The following is a 24,027-nucleotide window of genomic DNA, read 5'->3' on the forward strand; positions in this document are numbered from 1 at the left end:
AAGGAGGCACGTCCACAGCAACAGGAGAAAGAAGAACCAAGAGAGCCGGTTAGAACGCCGGTGAATCGAAACGTCATGGGCCTCGCATACAACACCTACCTCAACAGCAACAAGATTTACGGCTGCAAGAGCTGCAAGGCACACCTCGCTAACCACGAGGATATCATAAGCAGAGTAAGTACATAGTCGTTTCCTTCTTTTTCTTCTACGACTACTTCCACTACTACATACACCCTCCCTCCCTCCCTCCCGCAACGCCCGCCTCACACATTGTGAAATGGCCCGCCCGGCGCGCACCCCCTCCCCAATGTACATAAAATCCTCATTCCTAACCACAAACTCCCCCATTTTCCTCCCGATTACAGAACTTCCGCGGCCAGCACGGCAAGGCCTACCTCTTCAACAACGTCGTCAACATCGAGGCCGGCGAGCCCTCGGAGCGCAACATGACCACCGGCCGGCACATCGTGCGCGACATCGCCTGCAAGTCGTGCGGCGACACCGTCGGCTGGAAGTACGACAAGGCCTACGAGCAGAGCGAGAAGTACAAGGAGGGCAAGTTCATCCTCGAGGCCGAGCTGCTGTGCATGGTTGCTTGAAAAAGGGGGGGGCGCGAGAGGAAAAGGGTGGAGGAAGAAGAAGGAAGAAGGGGAAGGAGAAGCAGAAGACGAAGGGAGACGAAGCAGGGAGGAAGGGAAAGCTGCCTAGAGTGACCATGGAGACGACGACGCACGCACGCACGCACGGGTTTGCTGCGTGCTGTCTCTGACGCAACGTCTTTTGCATATGGGATTTTGGAGTTTTGCATTCATGTTTTTTTTTCTTCACTTTTCGTCCCAGAGGGCGTACACACGCAAGCGTTAGCAGTGCTTTTTGAATCATGGGCACGCAAGCCTATCCGGCGAGCGGGGGGAGGCTCGTCTTGCCACTGTTCACCATTAATTTCATAGTCTTGGTAGGTCCGTATCGAGACAATACATCTTCCCGGTAAATTCTTGTGCATGTGCCGTTGCTCCTGTGGCAGGTTCTATTTCGAAGAGAAGAGGGGCCTCATTCACAGTTCGAGAACGTCAGGACAGGAAGCATGCAAAGCTCGTGATAGTGCACAATGCTTCTCACACGGTAGGATGCAGAAGAGTCATACAAGCCTGATAACGTATATATCCTATGCTGAAGCCCCGTGCCAACGCCAATAGAATGCAGAGGTGATGAAAGAAACTATACATGTGCGATCTCGGCCCCGTCTACATGTGCTCGACCGGCTCCTCGGGCAGCAGCTCCTCCACCTCTTCCTGGACCCGCAGAAACTCAAATGGGGGCTGGACGATGCCGTTGAAGAGGAAGGTGAAGTAGACTAGCAGCACGAAGCCCACAACCTGCAGCCACTTGAACGTCTCCCAGCCCAGGCCGAGAGACACGATCCAGATGAAAAGAGTCCGGCATGTGTCAATGGTCGAGCGAGAGGTGGCACTGACGCTTCTGGTCACGGACAAGCCGAAGAAGTTGAAGCCGCTAGATGGAAATCATGGTCAGAACTAGGGGGCTCTCTCAATAGATTTACTAAGGGGGGGGGGGAGGGTGTGTACGTACCCGATGCTGACCATGATCAGCAAGCTGGAGATCAACACCTGTGGGTGCTCCGTCATCTGCCGCCAGCCCTCGACCATGTCGAAGTAGCCGTACCTGCCGGCATCCGTCCGGCCGATGGCCAGGTGAAGAACAACCATGCCAATCACAGTACCGGAGAATCCGAAAATACCCTCCCAGCCGACGACGCGGAGGGGTTCGATGGCTGAGCGCTCGAGGATGTACTCCTCGAGCACAAACTGGGTGGCAGTGAAGATCTGAGCACCAGCGATGAGGAGGACGCCGATGATCGCCCTGACCGCCTCCGCAGAGACATCAGCCGCCTCGGGCTTGCCAGCGCCGGGCGGGGCGGACTTGCTCGACTTGGGGTCGGGCCAGATGGCGCCGGCAAGGCCGACGATGGCCACGCCGAGGACGACACCCATCAGCGAGAGCCACTGGAAGAGGTGGAGCTTGCGGCGGAGAAAGACGACGCTGAACAGGCCGACGAACAAGACGAGGGCACCGCGCGTCATCTGGTAGATGGAGGCAGCAACGAGCAGCAGACCGCAGTTCATCAAGGTAGTGGCGAGGAGGTCCGAGAGGGCCGGCAGAGCGAGGAGGAAGATGCGGAAACCCCGCAAGATCGCCTCATCATGCTTGTTCCTGTTCCCGCTGCCGTTCAGAGCGGTCTCGGAATGTATGCTCGAAGCGTCGGCGTCGGCGTCGGCGTCGGCGTGCTCGTTGGTGTCGACCGGCTGATAGCCTCCCTCGGAGGGCTTCTTAGCGATGTAGCGGTTGTAGAGTTGCATCAGGCCGACAACGAGCCAGCAGCCCATCTCACCGACGAACATTTGCGCGGTCTGGATGACGGGCTGCTCGAAGTGAGCCCGCTTCTTGGGGTCTGGGTCGTCGCAGTTGCGGACACATTGATTGTCCTAGCAAAGGCCATGGCGTCAGCAATGTCAGCGATAGTGTTGTGCGCACAGCAGAGCATACCTGATACTTGGTCAATAGCGTGTTGCACACTCCAGTCAGGAGCATCATCCCCACGAGGAACGGGATGACTGCCTTGACCGCCATGGTTGATGCTGTCGCTCCGCGGTGCGGTGGTGGAGGATAGACAGGTGTGATGACGGACGGAGTTATCGTGGCCGTCAAGTCGAGCACTCGTCAACAGCGGTGAGGGAAGCGTACGGCGAAAGCGTCGAAGAGTTGTATTTGTCTACCACCCACTCCTGATGCAAGAACACGCAACAGAGTCGTCACGTCAACGTGAACCTGTTGGGCCTTTGTTGGAGATGGAGGTTGCAGAGGAGATACTAATGCTGAGGAGGGCGGGCAGCCGCTGTCGGAAGACGAAGCAGCCGCTTGGCTGGGGCGGGCACCTGACCACGGCACCAGGCTGGGGTAGGGGCATGCTGCAGCCTGCAGGTGACACGCTCAGCAGGTTGGATGGATGCCAGCGAGGCTAAAACACCACCCAAGACCCCGCCATGCTATGGGGGTGCCTAACTACATGGAGCGCTCTCCGGGGTCCACAAACTGATAATAGAACAACAGTGTGAGGGTAGGTAGATGCTTTCTTCTTGCCTTTTTCTTTTTTTGGCTGTCGTTCGTGAGACTGATACCTGTGACCGTGATGCTCCTTCAAATCCCCAAGCTCTCACAGCAGCACTAACACCTAGAGATACGGAATCCGCGAGATCATTGCCTGGTAACTACGTGCAGTCATGGCTTGATGTTCATAGCATTGGGCAATATCAGCCTGCCAAACTGATGGGTGGATGGATATCTTGGAATGTACTAGACTTGAGGTCAATCCCGTTCAGACGCCCTAATGTTGTTCGTTCAGCTTATTGTGAAAACAGCCTTCCTGCAACACACTGTGTGTGTTCTGGCAGGATGCAGCCTCTGCTCCGTAGACATCGCAAAAAGGTGCTGGCTCTCCTTGATAGAGGCCGAAGCTTCGGCGGCCTTATAGGGATCCACGATGCGTTCTTTCCTACTTGCCCCCTTAGGCCACTCTGCTTCTCTTCCCATGCCTCATGTTCCAGCAAAGGCAGGCCGGGTGCCTATATGCAATCGAAAGAATGCTGGGAAGACGTCCCGACTAGATTCGCCATGGGTGCCTCATCACATCTACGAGTAATCCTTCCCAAGTCTCTCGAGGACAGAACGAATTATCCTTCCCAACCTGGCAAACATATACGTGGTCTGTGAGTACCTATGGTCATCCGGCACTCTTCCCCCTTGAGCCGGCCTACTTTGTATTGTTAAGACGTTGCAGTAAGGCGGGAGCATGCAGGGGGGCGGGCGAGGGAGCAAGACGACAGGGTAACACCGATCGAGGCTCGAGGGCTTGTTCGGGACAAGGGGCGAAGTTCTTTGAATGATTTGGTTATCATATGCGAGGTAGTTATTTACTGCAAAACGAAGTTCTCGACAACACCCCTCAATGCACCTCACCAGTCGTCAGTCATGAGGCCAATCTAGAAGACCGAACTGTTTTTGAATCCCCCCCCAAAAAAAATTGCATTGCAAAGTCCTAAACCAAACGCTATCTATGGGTATCTGCTTGTGTGCGGAATGCAGTAGGGAAGACATAAAAAAATTAATACGAATCCAAAACGTCTATGAGCCGCCCTTTTTGTGGCCCAAGCCAAACCGCCTCTTGCCCTGGGCCTGGCCCTGCTCCGGGTCCTCGGCCTTCTTCTTCTTGGGCTTCTTGGCCTGGATGTTATTATAGTGGTAGATGCCCTGCGCCTTGTCGCTGGCCAGCTTCTCGCGGTCCTCGTCCGTCAGGGGCACCCCCTCGATGCTCTTGACCGTCTTGCCCTCGAGCATGCTGCCGAACCCGCCGATGGCGCCCACGATGCAGGCGAAGGCGACCAGGAAGCCCGTGGTCCAGCTGGGACGGTCGTATCGGTTCAGGCCCCACATCACGCCGGAGAGGCAGCACTGCAGAAAGGTGTTGCCGATGTTCATCCAGAGGACGAAGTCGAGCTTCCACATCTTGGTCGGGGGGGCGCGCACGCCGGTCAGCGGCGCGTTGGACAGCTTGTTCTCCGGGTAGGGGATGACGTCGCGAGAGAGATCGGCGGGGATGTTGTCCGGCCCGACGTCGACGGGTATGTCTTGCGAGCCCGCGAGGCGGAACCAGCTCTTGTGAATCCCGGCCAGGCGGCGCAGCGCGACGTGCTCCTTGAGGATGCGGTAGCGCATCAGCCAGTACATGTCGCGGAACCTCCAGGGCGCGAGGCCGAAGCCGGTCACGCAGAAGAGGGCGTTGAGGATCTGCGAGTCCCACTCGACCCATTTCCGCCGCGGGGAGTTGATGTCGTTGCAGTCCGGGTAGCACATGGCCGGCGCGGCGTTGCAGAGCAGGAGGAACAGCATGCCGCCCCACGCGACGACGTTGAGCGAGTACAGGACGATCAGGAAGCCCAGGGGCTTGGTCGAGAACTTCCAGAAGGCGATGGCGCCATGCTTCCACGACGTGCCGGTGGAGTACTTGGGGGGGAAGTGGTAGCCGTTGGCGAAGTCGCGAGTCAGCTCTTCGTCCTCGCGGGAGGCACCCAGCGTCGTCTGGTCCGAGGCCGCGGTCGCTGGCTTCTTCTCGCTCGCAGAGGTGCTCGGCGATGCCACGTGGTCGTCGGGATTGCCTTGCTTTGCGGCGGCGACCACCGAAGAGGCGACTTCGCCGGCCGCAGCCCAGGCGCCGGGAGGAGGGTCCGACTGCTCAAACCCTTCCTCGACTTTGCGAGCGACGGGCTTCGATTCATTCGAGTCGGCGGGGGAGAGGTCCGCCATGTCGTTGCGGAAGCAGGCGAAGAGAACGAGGAGTCGGTAGGATGTCGTTTCCTGTCGCAAGACGAGTCGGGGTGAGTGGTGTCTGGACTTGAAGTCGTCCAGTGGAAGCGATTAGGGGCAATTAGATGGCCGTACCGGCCGAGACAGAAACGGATCAAGCCCGCAAATGGCCCATAAAGAACAAAAGGGGCGTGGAATTGAGTAAAGTTTTGGAACAGTGAGAGAGAAACCGGAATTACTCGACCAGACCAGACCAAACTTATGAGAAGAGATGCAGAAAGGACCAAACGAATCGAACAGGCACTGGCACCAAAGCGCCTGATATGGATGTTTTGGGGGAGAGGCGAAAGGGCCTAGAATTACTAGTGCAGTGACATGGGCGCGTGGCGCGCAGGCATTGACTGGGGCAACCAGGAAGATCGAACCTGATTCAGGGCCAGGCGAGATCCCCAAAGCTCCCGGCCGGAGTTTTGCCAGCCCACCGACCGCGAATGCTAGAGTGGCTTTGACGTCACGCTAAAAGCAGGCCGAGCCCCCGACACGATCCTCTTGCACTGGCCAAAAGCCCGCGATGCCAAAACTGCCAGTAATTACGGAGTACTTGTAGACACTCTCAATCTGCAACGGCGCTTTGCCCTGCTCCATCGCTTCCGGCAATTGGGTAGCCCAGGCATCCCGTGTATCAGCGATCCGGCCATTCCTCACCACTCAGATTTGAACGGGATCTTGGAACAATCCCATCCCAGTGCTGGCCGGATGGCGGATGATGTCACCAATGACGACGGCACAGAACCAGAACCAGGCTGAGAATATCCATGGATGTTGAATATGCAGAGGGACCACGCACGCATGAGCCACATGAGCCACCCGCCTGATGGTAGGTAAGGCAGGTAACGCATGCAAGTAGGTAGTGAGGTATCGCAACAGCGTGGTTGCCAATCTCCTCTTCAGGATAGTGAATGTCTCAACTAAGTGTTCGCATTACTCGGAGGATAGCAGAGGCCGTCCGTTTCGAGCCTGCGTTCCCCCCATCAATCGGTGCCGCTCGCATCGTAGCGGCGCCGCCGAAGCCGAAGCACAAGCTTTTAGCTTCTCTCACCCTCCATTCTGCGAGTGTGCTCTAGGCGCGTTGGCGCCCTTTCGGGTCTCAGATGCCCCACTAATTTCAGCCTGCTCCGCGGGCTGCCGGCGCTCCATTCAGCCCGTTTTCCGGGCAAGGGTCCATGTCCTCGAAAAATGCATCCAATGCATGCAGACCTTTTCGGCATGCTCGTTGAATGTGTTCCTGACCTGCCTGATCTGATACGGCACATCCCGTTCCCCCAAAGATCGTCTTTCCGCGTCGAAAAGCTCACCACGAGACTCTAGCGCGCCATGGCCTCTGCTGATCGCCTCGAGGACCTGGCGCAGATTGTGCTCAATAACCTCGAGAACCAGCAGGACTGGACCCGGCTGCAGATTCACCATGGGCCGTCCCACCCGCGGCCCCTGATCTCGGGGCTCTCCCCCCGCCGCCTCTACACCCACCCTGATGAGCAGATTGAGATCCTGAAAGCCGAGAGGCATCTCGGCGGCGCGCGGCTCCCTCAGCCTCCCGAGTTCGAATGGGTTCTCCCCGTGCATCTCGTCGAGAAACCTACAATTGGACAGTTCGCTGCAGTATTCGACTCGATCGACGCATTGCCTCCTGACGCCCTGTCTGAAGATGACACAGCGGCAGAAGGAGGAGACGATGCGGCGGCAAGGTGGAAACAGTGGCGAGGCTCAAAGCGCCAGAAGAGGATAGTCCTTGCTGTCGTTCAGGACGACTCTACCGTCTCTTATTATGTGATGCACGATGGCATAGTGAAGCCGAGGCAGAACTGAAAACTTTTGTCTCTTGCATTTGGCCATTCATCTTTTCCCCAACCATGGTCACAACAACTCTACACAGGCGCACCCAGCTATATACGGTCGTCCGAGAACTACACGCCGACTCACGGTGTGAATACAATTTTCTGCACCTTCATCTTGTCGAAGAGATCGTACGCCTCTACAGCGTCCGAAAGCGGCGTGATCTTCTCAAACATAAAGCTGTGAGAGGACGCGTGAGCTAATTGGCCTCTACGGTTCCAGAACGGGAACTTGGAATCTCACCTGAAGAGATGCTGTTGCTTGGCCAGCACTTTGAGGGCGTCCGGGAAGATGGACCGCACTGGGCACCTTCCCATGAGAAGCCTCACATTTTTGCTATCATATCTATCAGTATGGAGCAGAGAAGCCGTCGGTACTCAGCACGCAATATCGACTCACTTGTATCCGTCATCGCCATGAAACGGGATCTGTGTGACCACAGTCAGTGATGATAATCGAGAGGAATGTCGTGTGGGCTGACTTACTTCGCCGTGGTGGACGCCGATACTGCTGATGACGCCAAACGGCCGGATGAGATCATATGCCGTCCGCATAGCGGGAGTGAGGCCGACGACCTCGACAACCGCGTCGGCCCCCCGCCCCTCGGTCACCTCCAGGACCCGCCTGCGCATGCCTTCTGCGTCCGTCATGAAGTTCAGGGGCTCGGCGCCCAGACCGCGGGCCAGCTCGAGGCGGCTCTCGACGCTGTCGACGGCGAACAGGTGCCTGGGCTTGTACTCGAGCGCGGCGACGATGGCGCACAGCCCGACGGGACCGCACCCTATGACAACCACGGTGGCGTCCGAGGGCCTCTGCGGCTCGATCCACCGGAAGGCGTTCCGCGCGCCGAAGAACCCGGTGGGGAAGATGTCGCCCATGAGGATCAGCGCGCGGTCGTCCACCTCGGCGGGCGCCTTGACGGCGGTGCCGTCCGCCAGCGGCACCCGGACGTACTCTGCCTGGCCGCCGTCGAGCTTGGCGCAGCCGAAAAGCAGGCCGTTGGCGCAGCGAGCCGAGGCTCCGAGCTTGCAGTAGAAGCATTCACCGCTTACTCATGTCAGCAAGTGTGCTGCTTCGAAGGTTGTTTTTTTCCACCAGCTGGGCTCGTACCAAGATGTGGTGAATGGGACGACCACCTTGTCTCCGACCTCGAGGGTCTTGACCGCAGAGCCTGCCTCGACTACCTCGCCCGTGAACTCGTGGCCCATGATGAAGCCGGCAGCGGCATGGGGATCAAGACCACGGTACGTGTGGAGTTCGCTGTGCGCGGCGCCAGGTTAGTGCGGCGTCCACGTCCGGCCGGCTGGATAAGGGGGGGGGACTACTAGGGTACATACGATCCGCAGAGGGCAGTGGCGTGTACTTTGAGAATGACATCCTTCTCGTCTTGTACTACATATCGAAGGGGCCCATGTCAGCAGCCCTGTCCTCGATGGATATACCGTGCACACTGCTCGGGGATGAGGGGGGGGACTCACGCTGAGGCACGGGACGATCCTCGACGGAGACCTTGCGAACGCCGCCGAATACGACGGCCTTCATTGTCTTTTGTGTCGCCATGGCGATGGTGCGTGGGTTGCCGAGCCGTCGTTGTGTTCAGGCGAGGCGATCAAAAAAAAGGGTAGCTTCCAGACTGTACGGGGAGAATCTTATGATCCTTGCTTCTTTCTCCTCTGCTGCCCCTCGATCTGCTGCGTGAACGAATAGGTTGTCGTCTCACAATGGGTCAGCCGCAGAGCCCGTCCTCTGTCGCACAAGCGGGCCTTTCTCCCCGTGTTACTCTGGTATCAGAGACCAAAAAAAAGAAAAGTTGCGGTGATCACGAGATGGGACTCTATGATTATATGTGCTCCCTGAGAATCTTGGGACGGCATGCTATGCTCGTCGAATGCGGCAACTTGCAACAAGTCAGCTGTTCGAAGCCAGAGAAGGTGATCTGAGAGCTCCAGGTGGGGTTCGGGTCGGACGAGACCTCCAAGGCCGCTACTATGCGATGTCGGCCAACTTTCACTGGGACTGTGTGTGCCGGGTCGGTGCTACCAAGCATTGGACCCAGGCCGGCGGGTTCGCCAAGTACCGATCGTTGCCCGCCGTCCGAGGCAGAGCAACAGCGAACTTATTGAATCGGCAGGGAAAACGCACCACTCGGCCGATCAAGTCTATCATGCATGTGGCGGGAGAGATAGGTAAGGCGCGGCGAAAGACACAAATTGTCTCCAGCTACAGCCAGCTAGACTAGTAACCTCATGATGTCTCAACCACAAACAACCCACTGTGACTCCCCATGTCCCATCCCCCAGGATTTTCCTCAGAATCATTCTTCGGGGCGTTTTAGCAAGACAAAAATAGCCTAGACTGTGTTTGTCGGTTCTACCTATGTAGGCATGCAGTCAGTTAATCCCGTGCACTCCTGGGCTGGGACAAGCGGGAAGGAGATGGGCGGAAGGGCTGGGGAGACATGGGCACGAACGTTTGGTGCGGCACAGTCTCCCTTGCCTCGTTTCATCTCTCAGACCCTGCGGCCGCGGGATGTCTTCCACGTGTTGCACACATCTTCTTCTTGCCGGCTGGCGGCGTGGGCAGCAAAAGGATGAACTTTCAAGCCTTGGGGGGGATCTCCCGGCCCAAAAGCAACTCACTCTTTGCTTGGGCAGCACCAGAGGCCGTGGCACGACTGACATGGTCCCGTTCGCGACAGAGCAATAAAAGCCCACACAAACCACCCCCCTGTTGTGTTGTTGCGGCTTACCACGTCCCGCTGTTGGCGGCTGAAAACAATTGCAGGTTTTACGGGTAAAGTCCGCTGATGTCGTAATGGCCCCCTGCGGCACTACCTACGCACGCCCTCTCTCCATCGCTGCATGGGAACAGCAAGCATGCTGAATCTGTCTGTGTGTGCTCGAACGAGACTCTCTCCACATCCCGCAGATTTATATGCCAAACAGACTCTCCATCCTGCTGTTTTGGGACCTCATATAGACTATCTATCTAATTACGTCTCGGTCTCGGTGATGCCGTGATTTGCAAACGAAACGCAGGGACCCCCGCGGCGGGCGTGGGTTGCGGCTTTTTCCCTTTTCGAGGAATGATGGCACCTGCAGCCACACTTTGCGTCGACGTGGGATGGCAAACAGGTCGCCCTCGGTAAGACCAAAAAGCTACAAGAAAGGGAGAGAGAGCTCTCATGTTGTTTGCCTACTCTGGACCAAACAGCGGTGTAAAACGCCATCACGTTTTCCCACCAACCTCTGCGCCTCTGCGCCGCCGCCCATGCCCCCCCCCCCTTCCCTTCAACCCCCCCAATCCTCCCTCTGATTGCGAAGTAACTCCTACCCTCCTCTTTTCTGAGATCGAGTGATAGCGGAATGGGGGGTTCATCCCGATCATGACGATAGTGGCGGGGGGGGAACAGACTCTACGTAAGAAAATGTAGGTACAAGTAGGCACATGCACTGCTGTTGAGGCTCAGGGCTAGAATAAGCCGCGAGGAGCGGGGGTTTAAAGGATCATCAGCATGGTCTCTCCTCGGCTCAGCCCCCAATGGAGTTCTTGACCACGCAAAACCCCACACCCCAAAGACGGACTTTACAGACAGCTCGCCGATACCTATTTGCTGGGCCTGATACCCCTTTACCGGGACCAGCCGGGCCCCCCCCTGCTTGGTGCCGTCTGGTCGAGGCTGAATATTCCGGAAGCTTAAAATGCACTGTGCCTCTTGGTACAGTAAGCAGTCCGTCAGTGACGAGGGGGAAGCAGACAAATGAGGTAAGAGAAAAGGCGATGATGACATTGTTGTGCATCGCGGCATATGTATTCCAAGGAGGAAAAGGGATAACAGTTGTCGGCCGCAGTACCCACCACCCTTGGGGAACCTTGCAACTTCTACAAGGACGAAGGCAACAAAAGTAGGTAGGCGAAGCGAGGCGAGACAGAAAATTGGGCTCCTCTTGTCTGTATTACGATTCGGTCGCTCGCCCTGCTTTCCCGAGTCGCTGCGGCGAAGCTTGTTGGCCAACACACACATACACGCGCGCGGGGGAGATGGGCTCCTATCATGGATGGCTGGCGGGCGGGTGGCCGGCGGCTCGTTGCGCGCCCCTCCCTCCCCCCCTTCCCTGCAACATGCAGCAGTGAGAAAGGCAACGGTGATCATGCCATGTACACCTGCTATATGGCGGCATCAAGCCGCGTGGGCAGACAAGCTAGTCGCCGACAACCAATGAGCCGGTGCCGATGCTGCCGGTGACGGAAAATCCTCGAGATGGCTGTCTGCATGTAATCGATGTGACAATGTCCTGGGTGATGCACAGCAGGGTGGTGGTGGTGGTGGTGGCATCGCATCGCATCGCAGATGTGATGATGGGCACCGAGTGAGTGAGTGGCTTGGTGGTCTGGTGGGCTTACTACCTAGTGATACCTCGGTGCTGTACCTGGTCAAAGGCGAGACATAGGCAACCTCTTGTTCGGTGCTAGAGTTAGCGCATCAGGAAGGACAGAGAAACTGTCAAGCCAGACCGCTCTTCTTGTGACTGGAAGTGATGAGAGGAAGAGAAGAGCAGAGAAGAGGGGTCGACATGGCTACCGAGATTCCAAGACCTCCATCGGGCATCGATCCGCCGCTGGGCTTGGTTGAAAGGATGGGTGCCCGTCTCGAGCCAGAGAGAGGCAAGTGGTTTTGTGGTTCAGCCCCTCACTTTGTCTTCTCGATCCCTGGGCTTTTGATGGGTTCTACTTGTGCGAATTGTATATCAGTCAAGGGTTGTCAGTAAGAAAACGGCAAATGTCAGCTGCAGCGTGTGTAGTGCTGTGGTGGTGCTGCTGGTCCTCCACCTGATCCCGTCATCTAGGTTGGCTCACAGGCCTGGTAATGAAGCGGCTGAGCTTCGTCCCACCCGAGGATCCTTGCCGTGCTTCCACTGCCTGCATATATGCTGCATCTCGATACCTTCCTCGCCTCTGTGAGTCGTTGCGTGCCGGGTTTGAGAAACAGCTTGGGCGACGACGGGCACGAGCATGTAGCCAGCCCTCCGCGCCTTTTCCCCGTACCCGAGCCGAGAAGTCGTGACTCTGGTGAAACGGGGTTGCGCCGAGCCTGCAGGCCTGCAAGGACTGAAAGAGACAATCTGCTCGAGGAGTTCGAGGGTGCGGTCCGTTTAGTCGGGGTGAGGTGTCGACTTCGGCTCCTTTCCCACTCCCGCCTGTCCAAGAGATCGGCCCGCTCCATCAGACTAAGACGAGCACCTAGGTAAAGTAGGTTTAAATCATGCAGCAAACTACAGGGACCTGCCTGTGCGGTAGTCGAGGAGGTACCCGACCCCGGTTGTTTCGTTTCCAGGTTGTTGCTTTGCTCGTAAAGAGGATTGTTTCTTCGAGTTTCATCGGGACCAGGTCAAGCACATGTAGGCACAGGCACAGTACCTACCTGAGGTAAGGTAACTAGGTGGGTAGTGAAGCGACAGTGGAAGGCGTACCCCGGTTCGAGTGCCTGCCTGCCTGCCTGCCTGCCTGCCTGCCTGCGCATCCATCTCTTGCGGCAAGAGGCGAAGTCCCCTTCTGCGACTGGTCGCGACTGCATCGATGTGCGACCACGCGCCCTTTCGCCGTCGAACTCGGGTCAACTTTGAGGCTGCTATCCATACATGTACCGAGTAACGACCTAGGTAGATGCTAACAAGAGATGCTGTCCTTGTGAGCCTCCACCCACAGCCACGGCAAGTCTCTCATTCGCCCTCATCACGACATCGAACGATATGCCACGATCTGCGATTGTAGGGCATGAATGGCTATTCTCCTAAGTACCTTCCTTGGGTTCTCCTCATCACCATCGCTACGCTACCCGCACGGGTGCCGCCTACGAGGAGAGTGAGAAAGTTAGAGGTACCTTAGTAGGTAACGACCTACCCTTACCATCTTGGGGCATCCATCCATCCTCCAAGTCGCAATACCAGCACCGCCAGCACCGCCAGCACCGCCAGCACCGCCCACACTTCTCACCCGCGACCACTGACAGTTGACCGGGGACTCGCTATCTCGCCTAGCATGTACCTAAATTCCACTTCGCGTGTGTCCGTCAAACTCCCCCCATTCACCTCCACATCCACTTCTCTCCGTCGCCATCCAATCCATTCAAAGTCTACTTAGTTACATACAACGCTCCACACACACAAACCCTTGACTTGGTCGAGTTCTTTGGCTCTCAAGGGACGACCACCTCTGGATCGCAGCCCAAATACTTGGTATTAGACAAGCAAGGCCACTTCTACCGACTTACTTAGAGACACTTGCCTGCCCCCCTCCCCCCCCTGTCTGCTGCGTATCGCGCACCTTTTCTTTAGCTCGAAACAGAGGCATTTTCCAACCAGAGACAAAAAGAAAAGAAGACTAGGAGACCAACTCCGGACCGACAGAGAGAGAGAAAGGAAGAAAAAAAAAAAAAGAAAGAAAAGTCACCACTTCTGAAGCAGTGTCTCTCCTGTGCCTGTCTCACCAGCCATCATCACTGACGATATTTGCTACACACCCTACAGCCGGCCCATCAGAGCGACAAAGCGAGGAGAAACCAAGATTGTATCCTTGTCGTGGCACACAACCACCTTCCAAGGCTGTCGCACTCTATCTGAGAATCCATCTCAGACTCCGAAAGCCGTTAGTGGATTTGCCGCACTCTTGGAGACTTGCAAGACAAGCTTGCGCCCATCCATTCCTGCTCGCGACGGCGCCTCCGCTCATACGCTTCTCTCTGCTGGTTCCAAGTGGAAAAAGGACGGACTAATTAACAAGACTACTACCTACCTTAGGTACCTACCTACCGCAAGGACCTACCTACCTGCCTCCTAAGACCTGAGGGCTAAGGTACCAGTCGACCCATCTCCACACACCCGCCTCCCCGCTTCATCGACATACTCCATAAGTACCCCGACGACGGTAGGGTCACGAGCTGGAGAGCCCCCTACCTTGCTGCTAGGCTACTTTACGGGTACGCTCCATCATTCACACCTGGTCCCTGCGCCGCTAAAGCACCCGAACCTGGGGCTCTGCGCTCGTGCAAGACCGCAACACGCCGCCCGGCCGCCCATCTCTCCCACACGCACCAGACCAGGGCCTCCACCACCTCCTCTTCCTCCTCCTCCACCACCACCGCCGACCCGCTACCGCCAGCTCCATTCCCCATCGCATTCCCGTCTGTCCCCCGTCCTTTAAGGGCGCAATCTGCTTCCCTACCTCTCTCGGCCCTTCCCCCGTCGCAACCGTGCCTATTTCCCGTTTCCCTTCTGGGCGCTGTTCCCAAATACCCTTACAGCCAGGGGTCACGATAACAGATCTCGGGGCGGACTTCCTCTTTGCCTCGTCGCAAACCCTCGCTCTTGGGAATCCAAGCGGTGGAGAAAGTATAGGCCCCCGACTCGCACAGGGCGCGCGCGCACACACACACACATCCACACTCCCACTCACTGCGGCACTTGGTAGCTGGAGAATACCAGCTGAGCGACAGGCTCTACACACTTTGCAGAATAACACGGCGACTAAGAGTCCCAATACGCGATATAACCGGCGGCGGGGGATATTAGCGACTGGTTACCTCCCTCCCCCCAAGCCCATCTTGGACCGCTCTCCCAATCTCGATGGCGGTCTGGCCCGCCTGAACTCGCCCTTGTGAGACTCCCTGCGCAGATGCGACGACATGACTACAGCCGCAACTTTCTCTCCTACTGCACAATTCGCCCCGAACGAGCTTTATGACGACGACGAATGTATACCCCGGAATAGCCCACTGTTACAACCTCGCACCCGCGTACACCTGACGCCGTCGCCGCCACCGCCCTCCTCGCCCGGGTCCCAGCTTAGCTCCCGCACGAGCTCCAGCAGTCACGGCAAGCACACCCGCCGCCGCCGGGGGGCGAGGATTGATCCCAGCCAAGGCGATGCTGTCGTGGTGTCCTTGATGGGTGGAGGCAACCAACCAGAGGTCGCGACACACGCTGGACAGCATCTCCTCACGTCCGAGTATTCGGAAAACGACTCGCGGTCCGCCCACTCCGAGGACGAAGTTGAGTCGACCGCCTGGTCCAAATCAGAGGCGCACAGGGAGCAGCGACGAAGAGAGTACTCGAGAGGCAGTAGCATGTCTCTTGACCAAGAGTCCCCGCCGGTGGGCGAGACGAGCTTATCACCTGCCATGAAGGCCATGTTCGGCCCGGAAGTTCATGGTCAAGCACGGGCAGACGGCCCCCCGGCGCACGCAGGGCCGGGACCAAAACCTGCGGAAGATGTTGTCCTCAAAACGTATGCCCTGGGGGCTCTGACACTGGCATCTCCAGAATCCGAGACAGACGCCTCTGGGCGCACGCCGACGAATGGTGATCCTCAGCCGAGTGACACACCAAGAAGGCAGGAATCAGTCGGAGCAAGTATAGCGCCTGCGCATCAAAATCTGGCTGTAAGAGGTGCAAGGCATAGCCAACATGCGCCCGCGCCGCTCGGGCTGAACCCCCCTTACAGTCCGCCCAGTCTATATTCTCCTCAATCAGCCATCTCGGTGTCTCATACCGACCGCTCAGAACCGCGGTCTCCGCCTCCTCTGCCTCCCATCCAAAGCCCCGGAGAGCCAGCAACATCTCCAAGATCTGACGGGGGTCTTGGGTCAAATTCGCTGCCGTCGATACGGGAACAGTTTGGCGATCTCCCGAGGCTTCCTGATCCAGGTTATGCGCAGTCACCACCGGCCTCGGCGACTTTCAGAGGTCACGGTTCACCGCCAGTGTCTCCCGAATTCCCACAGCAGTCGTCGTTTTACCAGAGTCTGAACGGAGGCCCCCCAGCAGGTTATGCTCTGTCGACAGCAAGGCTGAGTCACGCGGAGCCTTCGCCTGCCGGACCCCACGACCGCATCAGTATCGATTCCCTGTCAAACCAAGGGACATACGTTTGCAAAGTGCCGGGTTGCAGCGCGCCCGCCTTCCAGACGCAATACCTTCTCAATTCCCACGCCAACGTTCATTCTCAGGAAAGGCCACACTATTGTCCTGTGAAAGGGTGTCCCCGTAGCGAAGGGGGCAAGGGCTTCAAGAGGAAGAATGAGATGATCCGCCATGGCTTGGTCCACGACTCCCCTGGCTATGTTTGCCCGTTCTGCCCCGACAGGGAGCATAAATATCCCAGGCCTGATAATCTACAGAGGTGAGAGAGTCGGGCTCACCCGGACATTACTGGGACGGATGACTGACCAAGAAACATAGGCACGTGCGGGTACATCATGTCGACAAGGACAAGGATGACCCAGCGTTACGAGATGTGTTGGCACAGCGGCCGGACGGCCCCAATCGAGGCCGCCGGAGACGCGGTGTTGCAACATAATTTCCGACCCCCCAAAAAGCTTTCAGCTACCTTTCGTTTCACTATGGCTGGTTGACCCAATTACATTACCTTTTTTCTCGGCCGGCACAGCCTATGTACCGGAAAGTTTCCAGATGCAGCAGGGAACATGTGGACATGCTGCTGTCCATGCCATCGGTTGCTGTGTCGGGACTTCTCCCTACAGGCCTCTGCACGATTCTCACGATTTGGATTGTACATAAGGTGTGATGGTGGTCTCCAGCACACTTCATTCTTGTTGTTTACATCCGGGGAGCGTCCTCCCCCCTTCTTCCAAGCGGTGAAGTTTTCTATGGCGTTTTTGTGTGCGGTTGTAGTGTGTGCTTATGTACGGGAGACATAAGCAACCAAGGGAAGGGATCTGGGGAGTAGGCGTCTTGGGAGTGTCACACTATACCACCATGGGAAAATCGCTTGTGTTTTCTATTCTTCCTCTTTTTTTATTATTGCTTTATTTTTCTTTTATATCTCCCCCCCGCTTGATTAGCTCTTGTGCTTTAGGTACTTGCCTCAAGTACCCTCTCGTGTATCCTGGTTGCCAATTCTCAAGGCGATGATGGGCTGGTGGTGGAGCATGCGTCGGAATGGGTGGGAGGCTCGCACGCATCGATGTGCCCAAGCGATTGCTTTTTTTTTTCTTTTTTTTATCTGTTACTTCGTGCCCTGTTTTTTTCTAGGGGTTTCTGTCTACTGCAGTCAGAGCGGTGGGAGGGTACTGGTGTTTGATAAAGTTGGCGGCCTGCAATGGTGATCGGAACGAGTAGGCCCCGTTCGCTTGATGGACCATCCAGGCAAGATGACGAGGGAAGGGACTCTCTTGTCAGAGAGAGACGGTTGGCTTCAGCTTCTTTTTGAGACAGAGCCTGCGCGCATGCGCCCTCTTGCTGTTGGGTGCTTCCCGGACTTTTCCTAGGGTACATGCATTCAAACACCATGACCTGTGCTGCATACATCTATCTGTCGCTTGACAGGCGTCCACGAACGTGTGAAATGTGTACGAGTCCAAACGATTCATCTGATTCGACATGCGTCTCTTTGTTTCTTTAACATTCTAACAGTAAAGCATGCCTCGCTGTTGTTGACAGCGGGTGATACAATCTATTATCCCAAAGCGACGCAGATCGCTAATTGCCGGGCCTCTCGCCTGAGTTTGTGACCAGAAAAACCGTTGCAATCTCTCACTCTTCCCAGCTCTCCCACGGCCCAACCTCCACGTGCTGGTCGCTCAACACGTCGACCTGCAGACCGTATCCCTCGGCGTGCGCTCCCATCTGCTCCACCACGAGCCAGAGACCGCCGCCGCCGCTGCCATCGCCCATGGCGGCGTCAAAGTCGACGTCGCCCGCCCGCAGGCCCATCGCGGCGTCGCGCATCTCGCCGTCCCCGCTGGCGGCCAGCACGTGCCGGTGCGGGCCGGTCCCGCGCTCCAGCGATATGCGCACCGCGCAGGGCGCGCCGCCGCGACCACGGCCGGCCGTGTACGACGACGACCACGGCCGCCTCGACGCCGGAGCAGCCGCGCCCACGGCGTCTGGGGCGGTAGCGGTGAGCAGGCCCGAGCGCGCGACGACGCTCACGCGCGTCAGGCGGGTGACGGACAGGCGGGCGCGGCGCCGCTGGTGCTGGCGCTCGCCGCGGAGCACGACGGGCGGGAGCTGCGCGCGGAGGCGGCCGGCTCCGTCGGCGGGCACGGGCGCCACGGTCAGGGGCTCGTCGGAGCCGATGCGCAGCGTGTAGTCGGCCAGCATGCCCGGCTCAAAGGTGGACAGGACGGCGGTGTAGGTGCCGGCGTTTAGGATGGAGACCAACGACGACTGAGGCGTTTCGGCGAGGCAGCACCCGCGGCGGTACTCGCCCGAGCTGAGGGCCACGTCGCGGGCCGCGAGGGCCGTGACGCGCTGGCCCTGGGCCCAGACGAGGTCGACGTGCACTGGGATGTCGGCGGCATCGGTGCAGAGGAGGAGAGACACGCGGGAGGGGCGGGGCAGGGTGATGGCGAGCTGCGGGTTGTGCAGGTAGGAGGCGACGGCCGGGTTACCGCCTGCGGTCCGGCGGGTCCAGGAGCCTGTGTGCTCCTGGTAGTGCGCTAGCTCGTCGCAGGCCTTTTCGACAGTGAGGTCGCAGCGGGAGAAAAAAGAGAGGGTGAAGGAGTATCTAGGCAGAGGCAGGCCCGACTGCGCTGCTGCGATGGTGTAGACCTTGTCCCTGCGAGCCTCGATGCGCAGCAAGGTCTGGGGGCTGTCGACAAAGTGCGAGTGGTGTAGGGCTCGGCGTGGGCGGTCCGACAGCTGGACGCGGCCACCCGAAGCAGCGTCGAATACATAAAGAGACATGAACCCCAGCGAGTTGGAGACTTCAGCGAGCGTAGCGGAGCGGTTGCGGGCGATGGCAAGCTCCTCGTCTTGGAAGTGGCGCGAGAGCAGAATCCAGACCGGTCCGTCGGCAGAGGCACGCATCGAGTACTGCGGGTTGCGGGCGAAGGAGAGGGCAAGAGATTTGGGAGGGATGTCCCAGACAAAGTGATGATCTTGGCGGCGAGTGAAGAGAGAAGGGTTCCAGTTGAGGTAAAGCGATTCGAAATTCTGTACAACGTCCTCAAGGGAGATCCAAAAGGTGCCAGTCATCTCTTCCTCGGAGGGAGCAATAGAAGGCTTGTCTTGTTGCCTCGACGCCTTTTGCTGCACTTGGACGGTGGACGACGAGCCCACACCCGTCCACGTGAGGCCCTCACACCAAGGATTCTTCAGGAGCATGCGACGGACACCGTTTTCGATGGCCAGGTCCAATACGGCGTAGTCGTGCTCGCCGGCGAGCCCAAGAGTCTCTTCCTCCTCTGGCGACAGCCTGCCAGTCCCCAGCGTGACTACGACATCGTTGAAGTCGTATGCCTTTTTTATCCTGTTCCACGTCTGATCCAGCTCAATATCGTCACTCTGCAGGAAGATCTGCTCGGGTATCCAGCCTGTCAAGACCCAGAGATCGGTGCCCGAGTTGCTCCCTGGGAAGTCGTACCCGCCCCTGATCTTTAGATAGGCCTTTTCTAAAAGCGCGGGCCAAATGAGTCGTGGATTGCGTCTATCCACGACAAAGAGGGTTCTTGAGGTCTTGGAGGAGGGGAGTCGGTCATCGATGATAACCCGACGGAAGCAGCCATTGAAATGCATACGGAATATGTATTTGCCATTGGGGGATATCGCCGGAGTTTCACTGTTGTGGTCAAAGGGGAACATGATGTTGGACAAGAGCGAGAGTGATGTGCTCTTCGGCCTCAGATGCTTCATCACAGCACACAGACTTGCGACCACTGAACAATCTGTCGTGATATCCTGTACCAAGTCACAGTCGCCATCGGCTGCCACCAGTGAGGCATTCTCGTTGGCAGGCCGTGATGGGCCCGGGAAGAGTTCGCTGGGTCGTTTCCATCCAGCAAAAGTCTCTAGTTGCTTTCCCGAGAAGGAAAGCAAAGAGGCATCTCTGAATGATCGATAGAGTTAGCTTCCGCAGAGCAGCTCTGGCAAGGAGAAATCCGTCTTACTCGAAAAGGGCCCCATCCTCAGGAGATGTCGCAAACTGGTCGGTCTCTGGCTCGGCCTCCCACGGCGGGAATACATTGCCGTGCAGGCGCGACGAACGAAGCAAGATCGCCTTCTCGCCTGTGGGCAGCTCACGGGTTACTCTGGGAGTGGAGGGAGGCTTTGGCGGTGGTGACTTCAGCTTTTCGGCTCGGGCAATGACCTCTTCGCACTTTGCCTTGAGACGGGCCCGGTCAGAAGCGTCTGTAGCCTCCTTGACAGCTTTCATATACAGCTCGGCTGCGGTGATGGCGTGCTGCAATGCATCCTTGCCAGAGGATTTGCTAATCTTGGTCTCATGGTCCTGTGTAGACTCGTCAGCAGTCCGGTTGATGCCGGCGGGGTGTTTTCTGATAACCTACCCTGGCTTTCGCCTCCATGGCGGGCAGAGCGGGGTGGTCTACTCGGTGGTGTCACAGACTGCGGACATGCAAGACTGTTCTGCTACCTGACGACCAAGAACAACGATATGGCGCATACCATGTCGCTTGGTATCTAGGTATGTAGCTTAGACCGTCTGTTGGATGGATCGCGTGGAAAGTATTGTTCAAGTCTGCAGAAGCTCGATGAAGGTACAGGATGATAGCGGAAAGTAAGCTCTATTTATGAATCCTCAAGATGATTACCGACTTCTCGCTGCACCTCGGAGAGGTAAACTCGGTTGGCTGTATCGTCCAGACCAAATGAGAGCAATCCAATACCATGGTACCTAGTGTTTTGATAGAGCCTGATTCGTGGCCTCCCCCACTGATTTAGATAATCCGGGTGCTGTCTGTGCCTTCCACCTTGTACCTAATGAGATACGCTAATAAGCAGGTGTGTCCGGCAGCTCAGCAGGAAATCACAACAATGAGCAAGATTGATCTATTTGAGCGTCGTTGCAGTCACGCACATAGATCCCCATCGCCCTTTCCCTGCATGGGCAATTGACCAAGGTAGGAGAGGAGTAATGGCTCGTTCATGTTGTTGACATGCCGCAGGCCTTCCAAAAGCGATCAGAAGCGCAAATTAAACAAAAGTTGTGTGGGTGTCGTAGCCAGGGCTACTCATGACCCTGCGGCCGTCCCGTCAACCTTCGCAATAAGTAGCTGCGCTACAGCTACAGATGAGGGCTCTCTGAATCTGAAAATAGATGTGCCAACCGGGTATCGTCTCTTGATTGAACAGACAGAGAATATTGATACGCTATGTAGACAGTTTAGGTGCTTTCTTAGTTTTTACTTTATGGTACCTACTAACTACATATGTACCCAAGTGATGGTCGGTCAGATTAGTTGACGGACTGCTCACAGAAGTACTTGACTATCCATCAAGCCCATTGGTTTTAGGTAGTGGGATAGCCCTTCCGAGTTCCAGGGCAAGGATATGAGAACGATGTCGACTGTTAACGTTGAGGTTGCTCCTGATGAACTTCCGTCAACTACCTATTCTGACGCACGTTTGGTACCTTATCAAGTCGGGCCCATGTTGTCTGAGTGTGAGGGTGGCGTCTGGCGGCTCAATACCGAGTTACCGAGCGCGAAGCCTTCAGAGCGCTAGAGGCCAAAGTTTCCCCGCGCCAGCATTGATCCATGCCTACAGCCTGCAGGTAAAGTCCCTACCAGATTCGAGCTGCACAGCGGGGACCGGCTTATCCGCCCAGTAATCAGGTGCGATCTGTGCTAGGAGCCGACGCTAAAAGCCTGACCGCCTTCTGCAAGCGGCACACGCACCCGTCCTCGATCTCTGTACTGCCGGTCCACATGGGTCGAGAAAAATGACCGAGGTTGACGGTTATAGACATCACGGTCCAGTGGCCGATAGCGTCTGGGGTAGTCCAGGCCGACCCGCCAACCCGTCTTCGTCATGTCCCCTGTTGGCCCCATCACTTGCAGGACCGAGGGATTCTTCCCGCTGAGATATATACATTCTGTCCTCGTTCCTACTTTTTCATCTACCCATTGATTGGCGTTGGCTTCTTCTTCTTGACCCCGTCTCCCCTCTGAATTGCTCGAGTGCTGCTGCTCCCGGGTCGAACTGCCGATTGCTTACGACAGCGGACCGAGGCGTTCTTCCACTCCCCCCCGACATCGCCGATCCCGATATTCTGTGCGTCCGCCGCCACCGGGACTTGTGCATCTCCACAACGAACCGCTCTCCTACACAGAGTATAGCCTCAGTATATCCTAGGATGGCTGTCGTATCCAAGCCCACGCCAATTGGCCCCTGGGGCAAGGCCACTGCTGGTGCTACCGGCGCTGTGCTTGCCAATGCCCTGGTCTACCCTCTGGATATGTACGTTGGAACCCTGGGAGATGTGGATCTCCTCGGCACGATATACTAACGTCGTCGCTTCACAGCGTCAAGACTCGCCTCCAAGTCCAGGTCAAGAGCAAGGCCGGCGATGCCGCCAGCAGTGAGCCGCACTACACGTCCACCTGGGATGCCATCAGCAAGATCGTGGCCGCCGAGGGAATCACTGGCTTGTACGCCGGCATGAACGGCTCCCTGCTCGGCGTCGCCTCTACCAACTTCGCCTACTTCTACTGGTACTCGGTCGTCCGCGCCCTCTACTTCCGCAACGCCAAGACCAACGCCCAGCCCTCCGTCCTGGTCGAGCTGTCCCTCGGCGCCATCGCCGGAGCTGTCGCCCAGCTGTGCACCATCCCCGTCGCCGTCGTCACCACGAGGCAGCAGACCCAGAGCAAGGAGGAGCGCAAGGGCATGCTCGACACCGCCCGTGAGGTCATCAACAGCGAGGACGGCGTCTTTGGCCTGTGGAGGGGCCTCAAGGCCAGCCTGGTGCTTGTCGTCAACCCGGCCATCACCTACGGTGCCTACGAGAGGCTGAAGCCTCTTGTCTTTCCCGGAAAGACTAGCCTGAAGCCGTGGGAGGCCTTCGGTATGTCATGGAGCGGAATTTCCCAGAATGCCGTATACGCGATTTGCTAACACGACTGCAGTCCTGGGTGCCATGTCCAAGTCGCTTGCCACTATTACAACCCAGCCTCTGATTGTCGCCAAGGTTGGCCTGCAGTCCAAGCCGCCAGCCGTCAGGCAAGGCAAGCCTTTCAAGGGGTTCATCGAGGTCATGCAGTTCATCATTGAGAACCAGGGCGTTCTTGGATTGTTCAAGGGCATCGGCCCCCAGATTCTCAAGGGACTCCTGGTTCAAGGCATTCTCATGATGACCAAGGAGCGGTAAGCCCATCTTCTCGGTTGCCCTTCATTGCATAGAGTATACTGACAACCGCAATAGCATGGAGCTTATGTTCGTTCTCTTCATCCGCTACCTCAGGAAACTGCGCTCCGAGCAACTTGCCAAGGCTGCCCAGCTTGCAGCTGCAAAGGGTCAAGTCATCCCACTTACAACGAAATGAGACGGCGAAAGGTGCGGCGCGGGGCCGGCGGCAACGGTCGAGACTCAATCACAGCGAGTGTTCGTTCGAAACGAATGCTGAAGCGGAACATATCCTTGTGCGGGCGTTGGCAATGACACACTAGGTTATGTGTATACCCAGTCCTGCATGGTGGTACGCCGGGGGTGGCATTGCTTGCAGGTCCAACCTGTGACAAGGTGTATGGCTTGAGGCGATGGCAGCTGATGGACTTATCTTTTGTACTGCTTCTATGCATATGGTGGTTTTTGTGGGGATTCAACGTAAAACATGTAGACGGACTGTATCTATAGCATGCGGAAACAATAGACACACCATTATCTCCAATTTGAAGTCCCTATCGGCGAACAGGATACACAACGGACTGCGCAAAAATGTATATCATTCGCGGTTGTTGGAAGCGGTCGCTCGACAAAATGTCAAGTGCTGGAGTC

The 24,027-nt window shown here is 57.1% G+C and overlaps 7 protein-coding genes across 7 annotated transcripts; 3 read left to right on the top strand and 4 right to left on the bottom strand.

The window, feature by feature from the left end:
• Positions 1-1,244: 1,244 nt before the first annotated feature.
• E0L32_007234 (uncharacterized protein) lies at positions 1,245-2,649 on the bottom strand (the record flags this gene model as incomplete). Its single annotated transcript, XM_031141955.1, has 3 exons — positions 1,245-1,512; positions 1,591-2,504; positions 2,566-2,649. 3 exons carry the CDS (start codon positions 2,647-2,649, stop codon positions 1,245-1,247), a joined length of 1,266 nt encoding a protein of 421 aa, XP_030993830.1.
• A 1,551-nt stretch (positions 2,650-4,200) lies between these two features.
• E0L32_007235 (uncharacterized protein) lies at positions 4,201-5,379 on the bottom strand (the record flags this gene model as incomplete). The annotated part of the gene is made up of 1 exon (XM_031141957.1): positions 4,201-5,379. One exon carries the CDS (start codon positions 5,377-5,379, stop codon positions 4,201-4,203), a length of 1,179 nt encoding a protein of 392 aa, XP_030993831.1.
• A 1,374-nt stretch (positions 5,380-6,753) lies between these two features.
• E0L32_007236 (uncharacterized protein) lies at positions 6,754-7,245 on the top strand (the record flags this gene model as incomplete). The annotated part of the gene is made up of 1 exon (XM_031141958.1): positions 6,754-7,245. One exon carries the CDS (start codon positions 6,754-6,756, stop codon positions 7,243-7,245), a length of 492 nt encoding a protein of 163 aa, XP_030993832.1.
• A 110-nt stretch (positions 7,246-7,355) lies between these two features.
• Positions 7,356-8,832, bottom strand: E0L32_007237 (uncharacterized protein; the record flags this gene model as incomplete). Its single annotated transcript, XM_031141959.1, has 7 exons — positions 7,356-7,452; positions 7,516-7,608; positions 7,672-7,700; positions 7,758-8,319; positions 8,383-8,532; positions 8,610-8,664; positions 8,715-8,832. 7 exons carry the CDS (start codon positions 8,830-8,832, stop codon positions 7,356-7,358), a joined length of 1,104 nt encoding a protein of 367 aa, XP_030993833.1.
• Positions 8,833-14,953: 6,121 nt separating this feature from the next.
• On the top strand, positions 14,954-16,626 carry E0L32_007238 (uncharacterized protein; the record flags this gene model as incomplete). The annotated part of the gene is made up of 2 exons (XM_031141960.1): positions 14,954-16,449; positions 16,509-16,626. 2 exons carry the CDS (start codon positions 14,954-14,956, stop codon positions 16,624-16,626), a joined length of 1,614 nt encoding a protein of 537 aa, XP_030993834.1.
• A 1,196-nt stretch (positions 16,627-17,822) lies between these two features.
• E0L32_007239 (uncharacterized protein) lies at positions 17,823-20,596 on the bottom strand (the record flags this gene model as incomplete). Its single annotated transcript, XM_031141961.1, has 3 exons — positions 17,823-20,118; positions 20,180-20,520; positions 20,579-20,596. The coding sequence occupies 3 exons, from the start codon at positions 20,594-20,596 to the stop codon at positions 17,823-17,825; spliced, it is 2,655 nt and encodes an 884-aa protein (XP_030993835.1).
• Positions 20,597-22,386: 1,790 nt separating this feature from the next.
• E0L32_007240 (uncharacterized protein) lies at positions 22,387-23,575 on the top strand (the record flags this gene model as incomplete). Its single annotated transcript, XM_031141962.1, has 4 exons — positions 22,387-22,490; positions 22,556-23,097; positions 23,159-23,396; positions 23,455-23,575. The coding sequence occupies 4 exons, from the start codon at positions 22,387-22,389 to the stop codon at positions 23,573-23,575; spliced, it is 1,005 nt and encodes a 334-aa protein (XP_030993836.1).
• Between the last annotated feature and the right edge of the window lie 452 nt (positions 23,576-24,027).

Source organism: Thyridium curvatum, assembly GCF_004353045.1.
Source record: "Thyridium curvatum strain D216 chromosome Unknown NODE_43_length_354360_cov_84.162100, whole genome shotgun sequence".
In the NCBI taxonomy this organism is placed as follows: Eukaryota; Fungi; Ascomycota; class Sordariomycetes; order Thyridiales; family Thyridiaceae; genus Thyridium; species Thyridium curvatum.